We start from the raw sequence: 16,419 nt of genomic DNA on the forward strand, positions 1-16,419 counted from the left end.
GACCTCGGATTAGCCCTCAATGTGAGACCCCCATCAGACCTCGGATTAGCCCTCAATGTGAGAACCCCATCAGACCTCGGATTAGCCCTCAATGTGAGACCCCCATCAGACCTCGGATTAGCCCTCAATGTGAGACCCCCATCAGACCTCGGATTAGCCCTCAATGTGAGACCCCCATCAGACCTCGGATTAGCCCTCAATGTGAGACCCCCATCAGACCTCGGATTAGCCCTCAATGTGAGACCCCCATCAGACCTCGGATTAGCCCTCAATGTGAGACCCCCATCAGACCTCGGATTAGCCCTCAATGTGAGACCCCCATCAGACCTCGGATTAGCCCTCAATGTGAGACCCCCATCAGACCTCGGATTAGCCCTCAATGTGAGACCCCCATCAGACCTTGGATTAGCCCTCAATGTGAGACCCCCATCAGACCTTGGATTAGCCCTCAATGTGAGACCCCCATCAGACCTTGGATTAGCCCTCAATGTGAGACCCCCATCAGACCTCGGATTAGCCCTCAATGTGAGACCCCCATCAGACCTCGGATTAGCCCTCAATGTGAGACCCCCATCAGACCTCGGATTAGCCCTCAATGTGAGACCCCCATCAGACCTCGGATTAGCCCTCAATGTGAGACCCCCATCAGACCTCGGATTAGCCCTCAATGTGAGACCCCCATCAGACCTCGGATTAGCCCTCAATGTGAGACCCCCATCAGACCTCGGATCAGCCCTCATCGTGAGACCCCCATCAGACCTCGGATCAGCCCTCATCGTGAGACCCCCATCAGACCTCGGATCAGCCCTCATCGTCAGACCCCAAATATCAGAGTTCCTTGCCGGAACCCCCATCCGACCTCAGATCAGAATAAAATAAAAAACTTATCTTACCTCTTCTGCGCCGCAGCTCCTCTCCATCTCCTGCAGCAGTCGCGCACCCATGTCTTCTACGGCGGGCACTGCACTGACAGCGTGCAGCGTGCGCACACTACGTCCTGACGCTGTACAGGGTCAGGACAGTGCAGCACCGGCCCCAGGAAAGAAGACCTGGAGGGCAGCTCTTCACTCCCTACTCCCGGCACCTAAAGCATACTAGTGAGCGCTTTCATAATGGAAGCGCTCACTAGTATTTTCTTTATAAGCGGCACACACTCACTCTTTTGGGGTGAAAAAAGTGCGTCTTATAAAGCGTGAAACATACGGTTACATAAAAGTTGCCCTCTTTAAAGGGGTTCTGCACTTTGTTTAAACTGATAATCTATCCTCTGGATAGATCATCAGCATCTGATCGGCAGGGGTCCAACACCCGTGACCCCTGCCGATCAGCTGTTTGAGAAGGCAGCGGCGCTCCAGCAGCGCCGCGGCCTTCTCACTGTTTACCGCTGGCCGAGTGACGTTACGACTTGTATCAACTGGTCCTAGGTGTCGGACCCCTGCCGATCAGATGCTGATGATCTATCCAGAGGATAGATCATCAGTTTAAACAAAGTGCAGAACCCCTTTAACAATTGAAGCATTGTAGACATGTGACTACAATTGTGCCTTTTTTTTTTTGCAGTTCGATCTTCGGACAAGAGAATTGCTTGTGATGAGGAATTCTCAGATTCAGAAGATGAAGGGGAAGGAGGACGTAGGAGTGTTGCGAATTACAAAAAGGCAAAGCGTGCCAAAACCGAAGATGAGAAAGATGAAGATAAGAAAGGTGAGATTCTTTACACAGGGGCTGTCAGTCCACTTAACATATCTGTTTTAGTACATAATGCTGTTCCCATGTGTCCCTACACTGACTGAGCAATGTCAGACTACAAGGACACACTGCCAGCTGGTAACACCCACTAGTCAATTTATTCATAAATTTGTGGGAGGAATAACTGTACCCAGACTGATCGGATATTAATGGCCTTTCCAGAGAGAGACTGTATTCTAAATTACCTTGACAGTCAGTTCGAGGCAGGGGGCTGTGTTCGGCCTGGGAGATGTGTCCGAGCCAATCACAATTGTGTAACTTTGAGGATATTCACTGTACATGTATGGCAGATGCCCACTCTTTAAAGATGGTGCCAACACTGGAGTGGGCACCATAGACACCAGTTTTCTGCTGTTTTACACAGCAGACACACGGGGCAATGTCTGTGATCAGCAATAACAGTCTGAGGCGACTTACCTGCAAGGCTCCCTCGCATGGCTATTGGGGGAAGTCGTTTGTTCTCGGAGATGGCCTTGAGTGTGAGGAAGGCTCAAGGCTACCACAACAATACGTTCCTATGAAGCCCTGCCTGTGAAGTGATCTAACGATTGCATGTTCAAGTCTCCTGAGGGGTCTTAATAGAAGTGTAAACATAAAAAAAAAATTAAAGTTTTGAAAAAATTAAAATTCTAATCGCCCAACTTTCCCCATAAAAAAAAATATACCTCTTTAGCTGCGCCACTTCCCAAAATGCCCATATTATTAAAAATATTAATGTATCCCTTAAAGGTGGTGGTCGGGTTCAGAGCTGAACCCGGACATATCCCATTTTTCAACCAGGCAGCCCCTCTGACATGACATTTCATGCTCCGATGCTCTCCCTTGCCTGTACTGTATCGTGCAGGGCAAGGGCTTTGTTTTTTTTTTTATTTATTTTTTTACACTGCTAGGCGGAAGCCTCTGCCTAGCAGAGACCCGTACGTTACCGAATCTGCTGAAAAAGCGCAGGGTAAGGGGCAGCATCGGAACATGAAATGCTCCGATGCTCATATCAGAGGGGCTGGAGTGGTGAAAAAGGGAATGTTCTGCTCTGAACCCGGACAACCCCTTTTAAGTGAACGCCGTTATGGAAAAACGAATCAAAATGGCTAATTCCCCATTTTTTTTTTTTTTCGTTTCTTTAAAAAGTTATACACAATCCAAAATGGTATCAATAAAAACTACAGGTAACCCTGCAGAAAAAAAGCCCTCGCACAGCTCTGTAGATGTAACTATAATAAAATTACGGGGGGTCAGAATTGAGTGATGCAAAAAATAGTTTTTCTCATGTTTTAATACCTATGTATTGTATCACTGTAATAGTACTGACCCAGAGAAGGAAGAGTACAAGTTAGGCCTCTTTCACACTTGCGTTGTCCGGATCCGGCGTGTACTCCACTTGCCGGAATTACACTCCGGATCCGGAAAAACGCAAGTGTACTGAAAGCATTTGAAGACGGAACCGTCTTCCAAATGCTTTCAGTGTTACTATGGCACCCAGGACGCTATTAAAGTCCTGGTTGCCATAGTAGGAGCGGGGAGCGGGGGAGCGGTATACTTACAGTCCGTGCGGCTCCCGGGGCGCTCCAGAATGACGTCAGAGCGCCCCATGCGCATGGATGACGTGATCCATGCGATCACGTGATCCATGCGCTTGGGGCGCCCTGACGTCACTCTGGAGCGCCCGGGGAGCCGCACGGACGGTAAGTACACTGCTTCCCCGCTCCCCGCTACACTTACCATGGCTGTCAGGACTTTAGCGTCCCGGCAGCCATGGTAACCACTCTGAAAAAGCTAAATGTCGGCTCCGGCAATGCGCCGAAACGACGTTTAGCTTAAGGCCGGATCCGGATCAATGCCTTCCAATGGGCATTAATTCCGGATCCGGCCTTGCGGCAAGTGTTCCGGATTTCTCGCCCAGTTTCCTTGGGGGACACAGAAGACCTTGGGGTATAGCTCATCTCCCTAGGAGGCGTGACACTAAGTGAAGACTGTTAAGCCCCTCCTCCACAGCTATACCCTCAGCCTGGAGAGAGAGACTGCCAGTTTTTGCTTAGTGTCCAAGGAGGCAAGACACTCCCTGCTCTGCAGGGCTGCTTTCTCCTTGTTTCAATTTTAGTTTTTTACTTTTTTATTTTATTTTTGTTCCAGATCATCAGGGATAACAGAGACGCACTAGACCTCTCTGTTCTCCCGGGGTTGAGCTGCGCCAGTGCCGGTCACCCGCACTGCTGCCTCCCCCACAGAAGGCAAGGTGGATCAGGGCAGCCTCGCTCCCCTACATCCCGCCAGCGCAAGGGTCGCCCGCACGCCAAGTCCCTCTCCCAGCGTCCTGCCACTACGGTGCCAGTAGCTGAAGGGGCGACCCTGCTGGAACGGACCGAGGGTGAAGACGACTATGGTGAGAGAGAGGCTTCTCCAGCCCTACGTCCCCCGTCCCCCCCCGGTCTCCTGCGTGCCTGACCCTATACTGGGCCTATGGACCCTTCTGCCCATGCTAGACCTAGGCTGGCTCCTGGGCTGTCGCAGGGCGACATTCTGCTCCCTCTCTCCTGGCCTCCAGGACATTGGCACCCTTCTCCCTACAAGAAGAATGCCTAGGGAGCTGCGGAGGTCCGCAACTAGCTGCCCCTGATGGAGGGGTTATGCAGGCGTCCACCCTCACAGACCCGGTCTCAGGGTCCCCCTCCCTCTTACCGGCCACTACTTCAGGGCCAGAGGGCCCGCGCCTTGCTGCCACTGACCCTCCCTACTCTCACGGACACCGTTCCAGGGGAAAGGAGGTTGTAGCTGCCGGCCATATGGAGCGCTGTTCTAGGCAGGTGCCCGCTCCAGGGGTGAAATGGCTGCCGGGTGCAGGGTCCTCACTTCCGGACAGCTGGGTGGGCACCGTGGCCTGCAAAATGAGCGCTTCAACAGCCCCGGCCGACCGTCGGAACAAAACTTGTGTTCCACTTCAAGGCCGCGATCCCGCTCTATCCGGGTCCCCGGCTCGCGGGGTGGGCACCCGCGGCCGGTATGTGCCGCTCCGTAGGCCCGGCTGGTACTTTAAGTACTGTGCGGCCCCGGTCATCCGGGCGCCGCTAAAAATTTAGGCCCCGGCTCTTACGGCCCGCGGGGTGGGCACCCGCGGCCGGTATGTGCCGCTCCGTAGGCCGGCCGGTACTTTAAATACTGTGCGGCCCCGGTCAGCCGGGCGCCGCTAAAAATTTAGGCCCCAGCTTCACGCTACTAGGCCGCAAATTCAGGCCTCTGTTGGAGGGGGCTGGAACTTCTCCAGGCGCGAATTCTTCCCGCCTGGAGGTTCCCCCGCCCCCAGAGGATTGCAGTGCCGCCCCCCAGGCCGGATCCCTGTTAACCCTTTGGGTACAGGCCGGCTTCCGATGAGCCTGTATGGGTGGATCTGTGCCCTGTAGGTGGCCCCCCCTTTTATTTTATTTTTTTCTGCCTCAGTGAGGCTGTGTGTTAAAAAAAAAAAAAAAAAAAAAAAGAGAGTTTTTATTATATATATGACTTGTGGGCTGCGCAGGACGCTGCAGCCTCATCTCAGAGTGCTGCCTGTATACATGCCCCCCTTCCATAGGCGGCATGGTGTCGCGCTCCCCGGCTGCGGCGCTGCCAGGGTCTTTTTTCCCCTTCTAGGTGGTTTTTCTTGCCCTTTCCGCGCTACGGCGCTGGTCAAGTGCATGCCTTTTCTGTAGGCAACATTCGTCACCCTCTCCAGTTATGGTGCCTGCCATGTGCAGGACCCCCCTCCTGGGCGGGATACTGCACTCTCCCTAACTGCGGGTTGGCCTTGTGCATGATCCCCCTTTCATTGGCGGCCTACTGCAGTTTCTCCGGATACAATGCTGGCCATGTGCACGACCCCCTTCCATAGGTGGAACACGGCACTCTCACTGGGTTCGCTGCTGGCCATGTGCGTGCCCCCCTTCCATAGGTGGAACACGGCACTCTCACTGGATTCGCTGCCTGCCATAGGCATGACTCCCTTCTGTGGACGGCATTCGGCACTCTCACTGGATTCACTGTCAGCCATGTGCATGACCACCTTACATAGGCGGTATGATGTACTCTCATTGGATTCACTGCCGGCCTTGGGTATGCCTCCTTCCCGGGTGGCGGCATACATACACTCCCTCGGTCGGTGGTTGTTCTCTCGCCGGTACATTGTTGGCCATGTGCATGACCCCTATACATAGCGGGGTGCTTGCACTCTCTCTGGATCCGCGGCCGGCCATATGCATGACCCCTCTTCTGTGGGCGGTGTACGCACTCTCACTGGATTCGCTGCCGGCCATGGGCATGCCTCCTTCGGTGGCATACACACTTTCTCACCGACTGCTCGCATTCTCCCTGGATGCGATGCTGGACATGTGCATGACCCCCCCCCCCCCCCCCCCCCTTCCTTTTCTGGGCGGCATACTACACTCTCACCAGATACGTTGCTGGCCTTGAGCATGGCCTCTAACATGGGTGGAACGCTTGCGCTTCCATTGGATACGGTGCTGGCCTTGTGCGTGACCACCCCTCATTCCATGGGTGGAATTTTGCACGCTCACAAGATTCAAGGCTGTCCTTGTATGTGCTGTACTGGACTTGCACATGTTCCCCTTCATTGGCGGAGTAGTTACACTCTCACGAAATTTCGGGTTGGGTGAATTGTTGCACACTCACTTAATGCTAAGATAGCCCTGTGCATGCCCCCCTTTTTCACTAGGTGGACCTCCTGCGTTCCTGCTGGATACTGTGTGGCCATGTGCATGGCGCCTTTCTGGGCGAAGTATGGTATGCCCTACTTCTCTGACGTAGGTACGGCCTTGGGCATCACCCCCTTTTTGGGGCAGGCCTTTGCATTCTTGCCCACTGCAGTTTGCCAGGTACATTTCCCCCCTTTTTCGGGGCGGTCAGTTTGCGTTCCATCGCATACCATACTAGTCTTGTGCATAACTCCTTTCAGTTTGCACTCCCGTAGATACTGTGGCACTCTGTGGCTGGCCCTCTTCGCTGAGTGATATATTTTTGCAGTGAGCGGACGTTCTTGTGCGTTGTTTCCTTCTCGTCCCGTAGGTGGGTTGGCCTTCTCACTGCTTACGGGGCTACTCGTACGTATGCCTCCTTTCCTCCTGCGACATACTTTTTCTCTTGGGATACGATGATTGCCGCAAGCCTTGCACTATTCTCTAAGGAGATCATTCTGTCCATCTGTGTAAGCCTAAGGTGTTGTCCAATAAACAACAAATGAATACCTTATATTTAAGTAGACGGGCTCTACTGTTCGCTACTGCACAGAGCTGGGTGGTACTCATTCATTTCGTTGGCCCATTTGTCCTTCCGCGGCATTGTTTCCCTGTGCTAGTGGTCACATGGTCGAGAGCGCTGTCTGCAGCGCCCTTCGCATTTTATGTTGGCTCTGGCGGGACTACGGTCCCCTCGCCTAATACCATTTCCTCCTCTTCGGGTGCAGTGTGGTATGATTCTTTCCGGATTGGCGCCCTCGGTGCTTCAGTCTGATCTGCTACCAGGTTCGGGCCGCTATTCTTGGGAAGGTCACCCAACTTCTCTTGGGTGCTCGCTTATACAGGTCTGGGGGACCTCCACCTTGGGTTCTTCAGGGTATTCGCCTTCTGCGAGGCGGTGAACCGGGCGTCTCTGTGTAGCGGTGTTCTGCTTTTGAGCTGTCCTATGGCCTCTCTGTTGCCCACTCCCCCTTTCGGTTGGAGGGTGTTATACCGGCCTCTGTCTCGCCTGCCTTTTCTCGCCGGCTCTGTTTGGCTCCCACTCGGTACAGATCATTCCGATGTGGCGTCTGTTCCGGCCACGCTTCAGAGGCTGTTCCTTCACTGCCCTTCCCTCTGGGGAAAGCATGGTTGTTCATGTGGATGGTTCTGGTGTTCCTTTTGAGTCTCCCTTGTCCACACTGGCTGTACTAGCTGTGTGCCTAGTTACCGGGTCTACCGTTTTCTGTCCTCCCGCTGGGTGCAGATTGCGTTTTTTCCATTTTAGGCAATGTTTCTGCTTTGGATTCACCTTCTCGGTAACTTGGGAGGACTACCATTTGGTCAGGATTGTCTTTTAAATCTCCCACACCGGAACTGTAGTCCGTCTTCCTGTGGTGGCTACATTGGCTTCGGCTTTAGCCTGTCTTGTCCTGGCGGTTGCTGGGCGGACCCTTCGGTTCCTGTCCGTTTGTCCTTCTGCTTCCCCACTCTGGGGGGATACGGGACAACCTTGCTCGGGGGCCGACGGGACCAGTTCTACCGACTGTTCTACCCGTGTTACGGGTCTGCGCCTGATCATTGGGTTTTCACCCGCTTGCCCAGGCAACTCTAGTGGGCTCGCTAGTGTTCGCTTCTAGCCGAGTTTTTCGTCCAGGATCTGTGGTAGGACTTAGGGTTTTACCTGGGGTTCTGTGGGAAGCTGGGCGTTCCCCCACTCTGCCTTTCTCCATGGTTCTGTCTTTCTCCAGTCCGGCCTGGACCTGGGGCTGGGACTCTGTTGCTTGAAGTATCAAGTGTCATTCCTGTCCTTCCTCTTTCAGCGTTCCCAGGCCCTCTGGGCCTGTCAGGAACTTCTTCCATGGAGCGGCTCTTGGGTTCCTTTGTACTGTCCTCCGGTACCGTCCTGGGAACTACATACTAGGCTCTTGGCGCTCCAATTTTTCCTTGGAGCCGTTACAGAAGTTCCCTCTACTAACAGTTGGGTTTCTGTAGCCATCGTGTCTCTGATGGGTGCCTGAGTGGCGGCCCTTCTTGTTCCGAGCCTTCTGTCTTCCCCCAGGACAGGGCTGTTCTCCATTCCGTCTCTTCCTTCCTTCTGAAGATGGTGTTTGTCTTTCATTTCATTGAGGCAGTCGTCCTCCCCTTCCCACCCCAGGGAACGTTGGAGATCTCCGACTCTTGTCGACATTCGGTCTCTTGTGTTTCCAGGAGGTCCGTGCAAAGGGTTGACGGCCTCCAGGGTGGCTTTCCTCCGCTTTCTCAGAGTGGCTCTTGTTGTGGTTGCCGCACCAAGGGCAGGGTTCTGCTTTTGGTGTCACCATTCATTTGGCCAGAGTTGTCGGTTTTTTCCTGGGCCGGAGGCATTAGGCTTCGGCCATGCATTTGTGCAAGGCGGTCACTGGTCTTCCTTGCACACCTTACCGAGTTCTACAGGGTGCATACTCGGGCTTCGGCGTATGCTGTTTCGGGCCGCCTGGTCTGCAGGCGGCGGGTTTTTTGATGCCTTCGGGTGCTTCGCCTTGGTGCTGTGGTCCCTCCCCCTTTGGACTGCTTTTGAACGTCCCAAGGTCTTCTGTGTCCCCCAAGGAAACTGGGCGAGAAAACGAGATTTTTGTATAACTTACCAGTAAAATCTCTTTCTCGCTCTTTCCTTGGGGGACACAGCACCCACCCATTCTTTGTTCTTCTCTGACTGTTTCCGAGTTTGTTTACCCTTTGGGTAGTTGGCTTGTTGGTTCCAATTTTTGGACTTTGCCTTTTCTCACTACTTGGACACGCAACTGGCAGTCTCTCTCTCCAGGCTGAGGGTATAGCTGTGGAGGAGGGGCTTAACAGTCTTCACTTAGTGTCACGCCTCCTAGGGAGATGAGCTATACCCCAAGGTCTTCTGTGTCCCCCAAGGAAAGAGCGAGAAAGAGATTTTACTGGTAAGTTATACAAAAATCTCGTTTTTTGGCCGGAGCAAAAAGCGCAGCATGCTGCGGTATTTTCTCCGGCCAACAAACGTTCCGTACCGGAACTGAAGACATCCTGATGCATCCTGAACGGATTACTCTCCATTCAGAATGCATTAGGATAATCCTGATCAGGATTCTTCCGGCATAGAGCCCCGACGACGGAACTCTATGCCGGAAGACAATAACGCAGGTGTGAAAGAGCCCTTAGTTTTACTGCATAAGGAACACCATAAAAATGAAACTATTAAAACTATGGCAGAAATATTTTTGAATTTTTTTTTTTTTTTTTTTTATACATGTCACCCAATTTGGATTTTATATTTTTTTTTTTTTTTTTTTTTTACTGCTTCCCACTACATCTTATGTAATGTTAAATGGTGCCATAAGAAAGTACAATTTGTCCCTCAAAAAAAAAGCCCTCATACACAGGGCCGTCTTTAACGTGGGGCAAAAGGGGCAGCTGCCCCAAGCCTAGTTGCTCCTGGTGGGCCCAAGGCAGCTGCCTCTTGAGCCCCGCTGGCCACTGCCCACAAATTCAATTGACATAGTTTAATAGCATTCTTTAATACAGAATGCTAAGTAAAATGTCGATTGAGGGTTAAAAAATTTTTTAAATAGTTACTCACCTCATCAGCTTGATCGCGCAGACGGCATAGTCTTCTTTCTTTCTTCTTGCAAGACCTGCAAAAGGACCTTCGATTACGTCACTGCGCTCACCACGTGGTGAGCGCGATGATGTCATCGAAGGTCCTTTTGCAGGTCCTGCAAGAAGAAAGAAAGAAGACTATGCCGTCTGCGCGATCAAGCTGATGAGGTGAGTAATTCTTCTTTTTTTTTTTTTTTTTTTATACAATTGATTAACTGCCTAAATAAATAGAACGCTTAAAATAGCATTTTATTAAATACTACTTATTAAAAACTGCTGTCTCTCCACTAGATTTACAAAAACAGGCTCAATGTGAGAGGGCGGTGTTTGTCCACAAATTAAAAGGACACGGCAACCATTTCACTGTTATCTCTCACACATTAGTATATACTTGTCCACTGTGGAAGATGTGTGCCAATATTGTTTACAGTCTCTGTGTATATCGACACACAATATATCACTTTCCCTTTAAAGTGGTGTCTATAAGATACAATTGGATGTTGTCCCAGGATCACTCATTCATATGCAAGCGCTATTGTTTCATGTGCCAAATCTGGCCACCAGCACCATGCCTTATTAGATCCCTAGTCACATCCTGGATGTATGGGGCTGGTGGCCAGATTTGGTTGCTGTGTCCTCATAATTTGTGGACAAACACCTTCCTCTCACATTGAGCCTGTTTTTATGAATCTAATGGAGAGCCACAGGTTTTTAAAATGTAGTATTAAATAAAATTGTATTTTAAGCGTTCTATTTATTCAGGCAGTTAATCAATGGTATAGAATTTTGTATAATGCAAATCTAGTCATCAAATAGAAGTTAATCCTTATTTTTTTTTAACCCTTAATGCACATTTTACTATGCATTCTGTATTTAAGAATGCTATTATTTTCCCTTATAACCATGTTATAATGCAAAATAATAAAATCTACAGAACACTGATCCCAAGCCCGAACTTCAGTGAAGAAGTTCGGGTCCGGGTACCAACATTCAGTTTATCACAAAAATCTGAACAACTCAATGCAATCGCAGACAGAACTGACTGAAATTGCGTGTGTGTTGTTGTGGAGGGCGTGATTTCATGCTAGGGTGTGGGAAGGCAGGATCCAGGGGGCCCAAGTAAAATCTTGCCCAGAGTCCAATCAATATTAAAGACAGCCCTGCTCATACAGCTATGGGAAATGAAAAATAAAAAGTTATGGCTCCGGGAAGGCAGGGAGTGAAAAACGCAAAAATCGAAACTCGCCCTGTCCTCAGGGGGTTAAGGTGACGGACAACATAGCCCATGGACTAGAGTGTTGCTGTTTCTGGGGAGAAGAAAGATCCTTTTTTTAAATTATAAAATGGCCCCTTTTTTTTTTTTTTTTTTTTTTTTTTTTTTTTTGTTTCTCTCATCTCCATAAATCAACTGTAATGACCAGGGAGAGAAGCACAGAACGCTGCAAATGAATGGCCGTCCATGTAATACATGGTTTCGCAATCGCATGAGTACGCCCCTGTCTGATTCATGTTGTTTGGACACCTTTTGGAGCAATATTTTCCTCATCGTATTCTACAAATTTTGGGCAAAAAAAATCATATACCATTTATTTATTTATTTATTTATTTATTTATTTTTTTCAGCCTATTTGCAGACTGTAAGGCTGTTTTTACATCTCAGTTTGTGCAGGCTTCGGCATCCAGATCTCCTAAACACTGGCTGTTGTCCGGACAAAAAAAAGTTGCATACAACATTTTGTTTGACTAGCCAAAACCATGCATTTATGCCAGAAATAGGCTGGATCCCCGGCAGACCTTACTGCAGTCAGTGGATCTGGTGGTGAAGTAGAAGATTACACAGGTTGCTCTGTGCCAGATCTCCTAAGCGGACATGTGAACACGGCCTTACTTTTTGCTTTACAGTGAATTCATCAACTTGATCTCTAGCCCTTATCTGTAACCACCTAACAGCACATAAACGTTCATTGTAGCAAAATTATCAGTTTGAATATTTTTTTTTTTGGCTTAAATGAGTTGTGATAAAGGCTAGAGATTGAGCCATCAGGACAACTCTCTGACTGATTCACTGAAACGAGGGATGACATGGTCATCTATTACCCTGAGAGTGAAAGCTGTAGAGGAAAAACAGTTGAAAGTGTTTGATAAAGACCAAGTGAAAATAAATTTTAGCCCAAAATCAGTAGAATGCTCAGCCCATTCAGTGTGAAATATCCAGACGAATGCCAGGCATGCAGGCTGTTCTGATCTGCAAAAGGGGACGAGAATAGGATCTTCAGTGACTGTCTTGGATCTGGTATCTGGATCACTTTAAAAAAATAAATGGCCAATGGCATTCACACGTCGTGTGTTTTTTTTTTTTTTTTTTTAAACAAATAGCGCATGGAAGTAAAAGAAGGTTGTGTGAATAAGCTCTTACTTTGAAACTCCTCTTTCTGCTTTCCTTCGAGCTCGTAAAGCTGACATCCCTTTTGATTTAAGTTTATTTATTTTATTTGGTTGAAAGGGTGTCACCTTAGATGGGCTGCAGACAGAGCCGCGAGATTTCCAAGTCAGTTCGAAGTCTGTGAAAAAAAATCCGTACATGTTTCATCCGTGAAGCATCTGTTTGGCCTGTGTGTCCGTTTTTTGCTGTATGTGTCTCATCCGTATTCCACAGACACTGCTCCTCTCCTGTTAGTGGTCAGTGGAAAAACAAACCCAACACGAATGCCATCCATGTTGTGGTTTGTTTGTTTTTTTTTTTTGTTTTTTTTTTTACAGACCTATAGACTATAATGGGTGTGTTTTGGTCTGCATCTCGGTCTGATTTTTATTTCATTTTTTTCACTAACCCACACTGACGTGTGAACAGACATTAAAATCATAGGGTCATGTGCTGTGCATGGAAAATGCAGAGAGCACACATCAAAAAGGGAAATGTGAATGCCTAAGGCTACTTTCACACTAGCGGCAGGACGGATCCGACAGGGCCGCCGGACCGCCGCTCTGTCCCCATTGACTATAGCGGGGGCGGAGCTCCAGCACAGCGAGAGGCCGCCGGACTAAAAGTACTGCATGTGTGTCCGACTTTTTAGTCCGGCGGCCTCGCACTGCCGTGCTGCGCCGGAGCTGAGCGGCAGGACGGATCTGACAGGGTGAACAGCCTGTCGGATTTGTCCTGCCGCTAGTGTGAAAGTACCCTAATACAGCAAATGCAAAAAAATATATTCTCCCCAAGGGTTTCCATAGCCTTTCCTTGATTAGTTTGAGTAGTTCCACAGTGTCCCCATTTCTCCTTCCACTCCTTTTGAATATAGACTTTTTGGTTGAAACAAGTCATTATATGGCCTTAAAGGGGTTTCAGGGAGTTAGTATTGATGGCCTATCCTCAGGACAGGTCATTGATGTTTGGTGGGGATTCGACACCCAGCACCCCTGCCAATTAGCTGTTTGAAGAGGTTATGGCGCACCTGTGCATGGTGCAGCCTCCTCACAGCTTACCAAACATAGATCCATACATTGCTGTGCTTGGTATTGCAGTCCAGACCCATTCAAATGAACGGGACTGAGCTGTGCTAGACCATGTGACCAATAAACATGATGTCACTGGCCTAGGAAGAGACCATGGCGCCTACCAGAGCACTGCATCCTCTACAAACAGCTGATCTTCTGGGGTGCTAGGAGTCGGACCAACACTTATCAGGTATCTATTGCCTATCCTGAGGATAGGTCAGCAATATTTTACCTCTTTATTCACTAGTCAAGTACAAGGTTTCTGGATTTATTCAGCTCAGTCTGGTAGTTCATTTTTGTTATTTACTGGCATAATGAGAGCTCATATTTTTGCAGATGTCAAAGAGGAGGACAAGCTGAAAGATGAGAAGCCAGATGCTAAACGGTAGGAATCAAGTTAATCAAATATTGGTAGTTTCAAACGCTTTCTTAACATCCTACTTAAACACTCGCTGTGTTTAATATATCGACAGGGTAAAAGAAGAGACCAAAACTGCCTGATCGTGACCAGTAAACGGCAACATCTGAAGACCAAGAGATCCTTGTGATCGTAACTTTTATATATGCCTTGTACAGTGACTCTTTACAAACTAGATCCACGTGGACTAAATTATTGCTCTCCCTCTGGTTGGAAAAGGAGGGAATTAAACCGGACAAAGCCTTCCTTAATGATTGTTCATGTCTTTGTAGGCATTAAAACCTTTGCCCCTTCCTCGTTTTGGTGGTGACTCTGTTTACCCTAACTCTGCTCTCTTCATATGAGAAGCCTGATGAACCCCTAGAGTTTTAACCTTGTGTTTTAAAGTATTACTTTTAGTACACCCGTGCTGTATTCAAGGTCTGCAGCCGAATGGCTTGCACTATAGTGTCGGCTCTCTTGGTAGAGCATGTACACATCATGATCGGGATCAATCGGGTGAGAGAGAGGAGGCTAACCTAGTCATCTTCCAGTAGGGGCTTATAATATCCTTATGGGGAAGGGACATGCAGGTCTCTTTCCCCATCACTCTTCAGGGATTCCCTGTTGGGGTAATGCTGCTACATCATACCATTTTAATGTTTTTGAAAAGATGGGGGGAGCCTGGTCAGCAGTTACATGTTACCTCAAAGGGGTTGCTATTTGGGTTTCTACATGTGATCTTACTGTGGGAATTGATTGACGTAAGGATGGCGTTAAGGGGGTTTATATATGTCATGTTTTGTGACTGGGTTTTGTTTTAATGATTATTTTTCTTTTTTAAATTGTGGAGAAACTTTGTAATAAAACATTATACCACAGACTAGTGTGCTCATACATGGTGCATTCAAACAAAACTATATTCTATTTTGTAGGTTATTCTATATACTTTATAGGTTATATCATTTACTTTATTAGGGAACACGTGTAATTTATTTAGGCATCCAAAGTGTCCCCTTAGCCACACGCTAAGTAATGATCTATACGAGTGTATTACTGTAGTGCAGCGGTGGCGTCATAGCAACCAATGACGCCGTGCGCTCCTGCTCTCAGCAGGAATCCAGGCCGGGATACCACAGCCGTGTGCATTCGGCTTAACTGAGCATTGCCAAGAAGAATCAATTATTTATTTAGTTTTTTATAGTATTTATTTATAGAAAACATTTCAAATGTAAAAGAACATCACAAATCCCAAGGGGAGACACGAGCAAGACAATTGAGCAACGAGTCCGAGTTCCAGTACCCATACAATGATGGGAGCAACTGCTTTGTTTCGATAATCCGTTCAGCAGTCCTGTAATATTAAAAGCATATTGAGGAGTACAAGATCAGACAACCATCCACACACACATTCATACAACCTGGAGTTCCGAATTCCGGCACATAAAATCAGATAGTACCCTGTGCACCCAACCACAATCCCCAAATCTGGTCAAATCTATCAGGAGTGCCCCTTGCTGCAAAAGTGAGTTTGTACATCTGCAGGTCAGAGTTTATCAGTTGGATCCACGCACCCAGGGTAGGGATCTTTGGTGGTTTCCAGTTCAAAAGGATTGTTTTCCTCCCATAGAACATGAGTAGGCGAAGCAGCTTCCTTCCATATTTGGTAGGAACTATTTCCGACACCAATCCTAGCAGGCAAACTATAGGGGAGAGTATCCCTGGGAGCCCCAACTTTGAGGAGACAAAGTCATAGATCCCACTCCAGTACCGCTGCATCACAGGTCAAGACCATACCATATGAAATAAGGATCTTCTCGGGTCTGGGAGTCTACGCATATGATACAGGCGGACTGGAGTGAGATAAACTCTGTGTAGCCACTTAAGTTGAATAAGCTGATCACGGGCACTTATCACTGTGTTCTTCCATACAGAACTCAGCGCCTCCAGCTGAGATGTCTCCAGGTCTGGGATGTCATCCCTCCAACGCTCGAAGGAGCGCCTAAGCGGTGACTTCTGCATTTTCATAATTTCAACATAGAACGATGAAATGGGTTTGTATGGTTGTTTCATCCGAGTAACCGATTCCATGGGGCCACATTTTAAACACAAGGATTTAAATTGGATCTCACAGGCGTGCCTCAGCTGGAGGTACCGGTAAAAGCATGTATGAGGCAATTTGTATTCCCTGCGGAGGCTTTCAAATGAGCAGAAGACCCCATCCACGTATAGTTGGGTAAGGTACTTCACACCCCTTCGAGGCCAGAATTAAGAATCCATCTTTGCATCTTACAGTACAGCGTTCAATAGAATGCTAGAGTCTGGCTTCTCAGCCTGCCTCTGCTCTATCTGCCCCAGCCACTGACTCTCTATGTGTAACTAACTTATTTTGATAAGGAGTTTTTGATGACTTTGAGTCTCTGCCCTATACACTTTAACTGTCCTCTTAGGCTACTTTCACACTAGCGTTCGGGTGTC

At 48.6% G+C, this 16,419-nt stretch overlaps 1 protein-coding gene across 1 annotated transcript in view; it reads left to right on the forward strand.

Annotated features, from left to right (window-relative positions):
• HDAC1 (histone deacetylase 1) overlaps positions 1 to 14,822 on the forward strand; it is a 34,165-nt gene extending 19,343 nt beyond the window's left edge. The window contains exons 12-14 of the mRNA XM_040424572.1: positions 1,561 to 1,704; positions 13,881 to 13,929; positions 14,018 to 14,822. Coding sequence (XP_040280506.1) covers positions 1,561 to 1,704; positions 13,881 to 13,929; positions 14,018 to 14,045 — 221 coding nt within the window. The 3' untranslated portion in view covers positions 14,046 to 14,822. The remainder of the gene's footprint in view (positions 1 to 1,560; positions 1,705 to 13,880; positions 13,930 to 14,017) is intronic.
• The last annotated feature ends 1,597 nt before the right edge of the window (positions 14,823 to 16,419 follow it).

Source organism: Bufo bufo, chromosome 3, assembly GCF_905171765.1.
Source record: "Bufo bufo chromosome 3, aBufBuf1.1, whole genome shotgun sequence".
NCBI classification, from domain to species: Eukaryota; Metazoa; Chordata; class Amphibia; order Anura; family Bufonidae; genus Bufo; species Bufo bufo.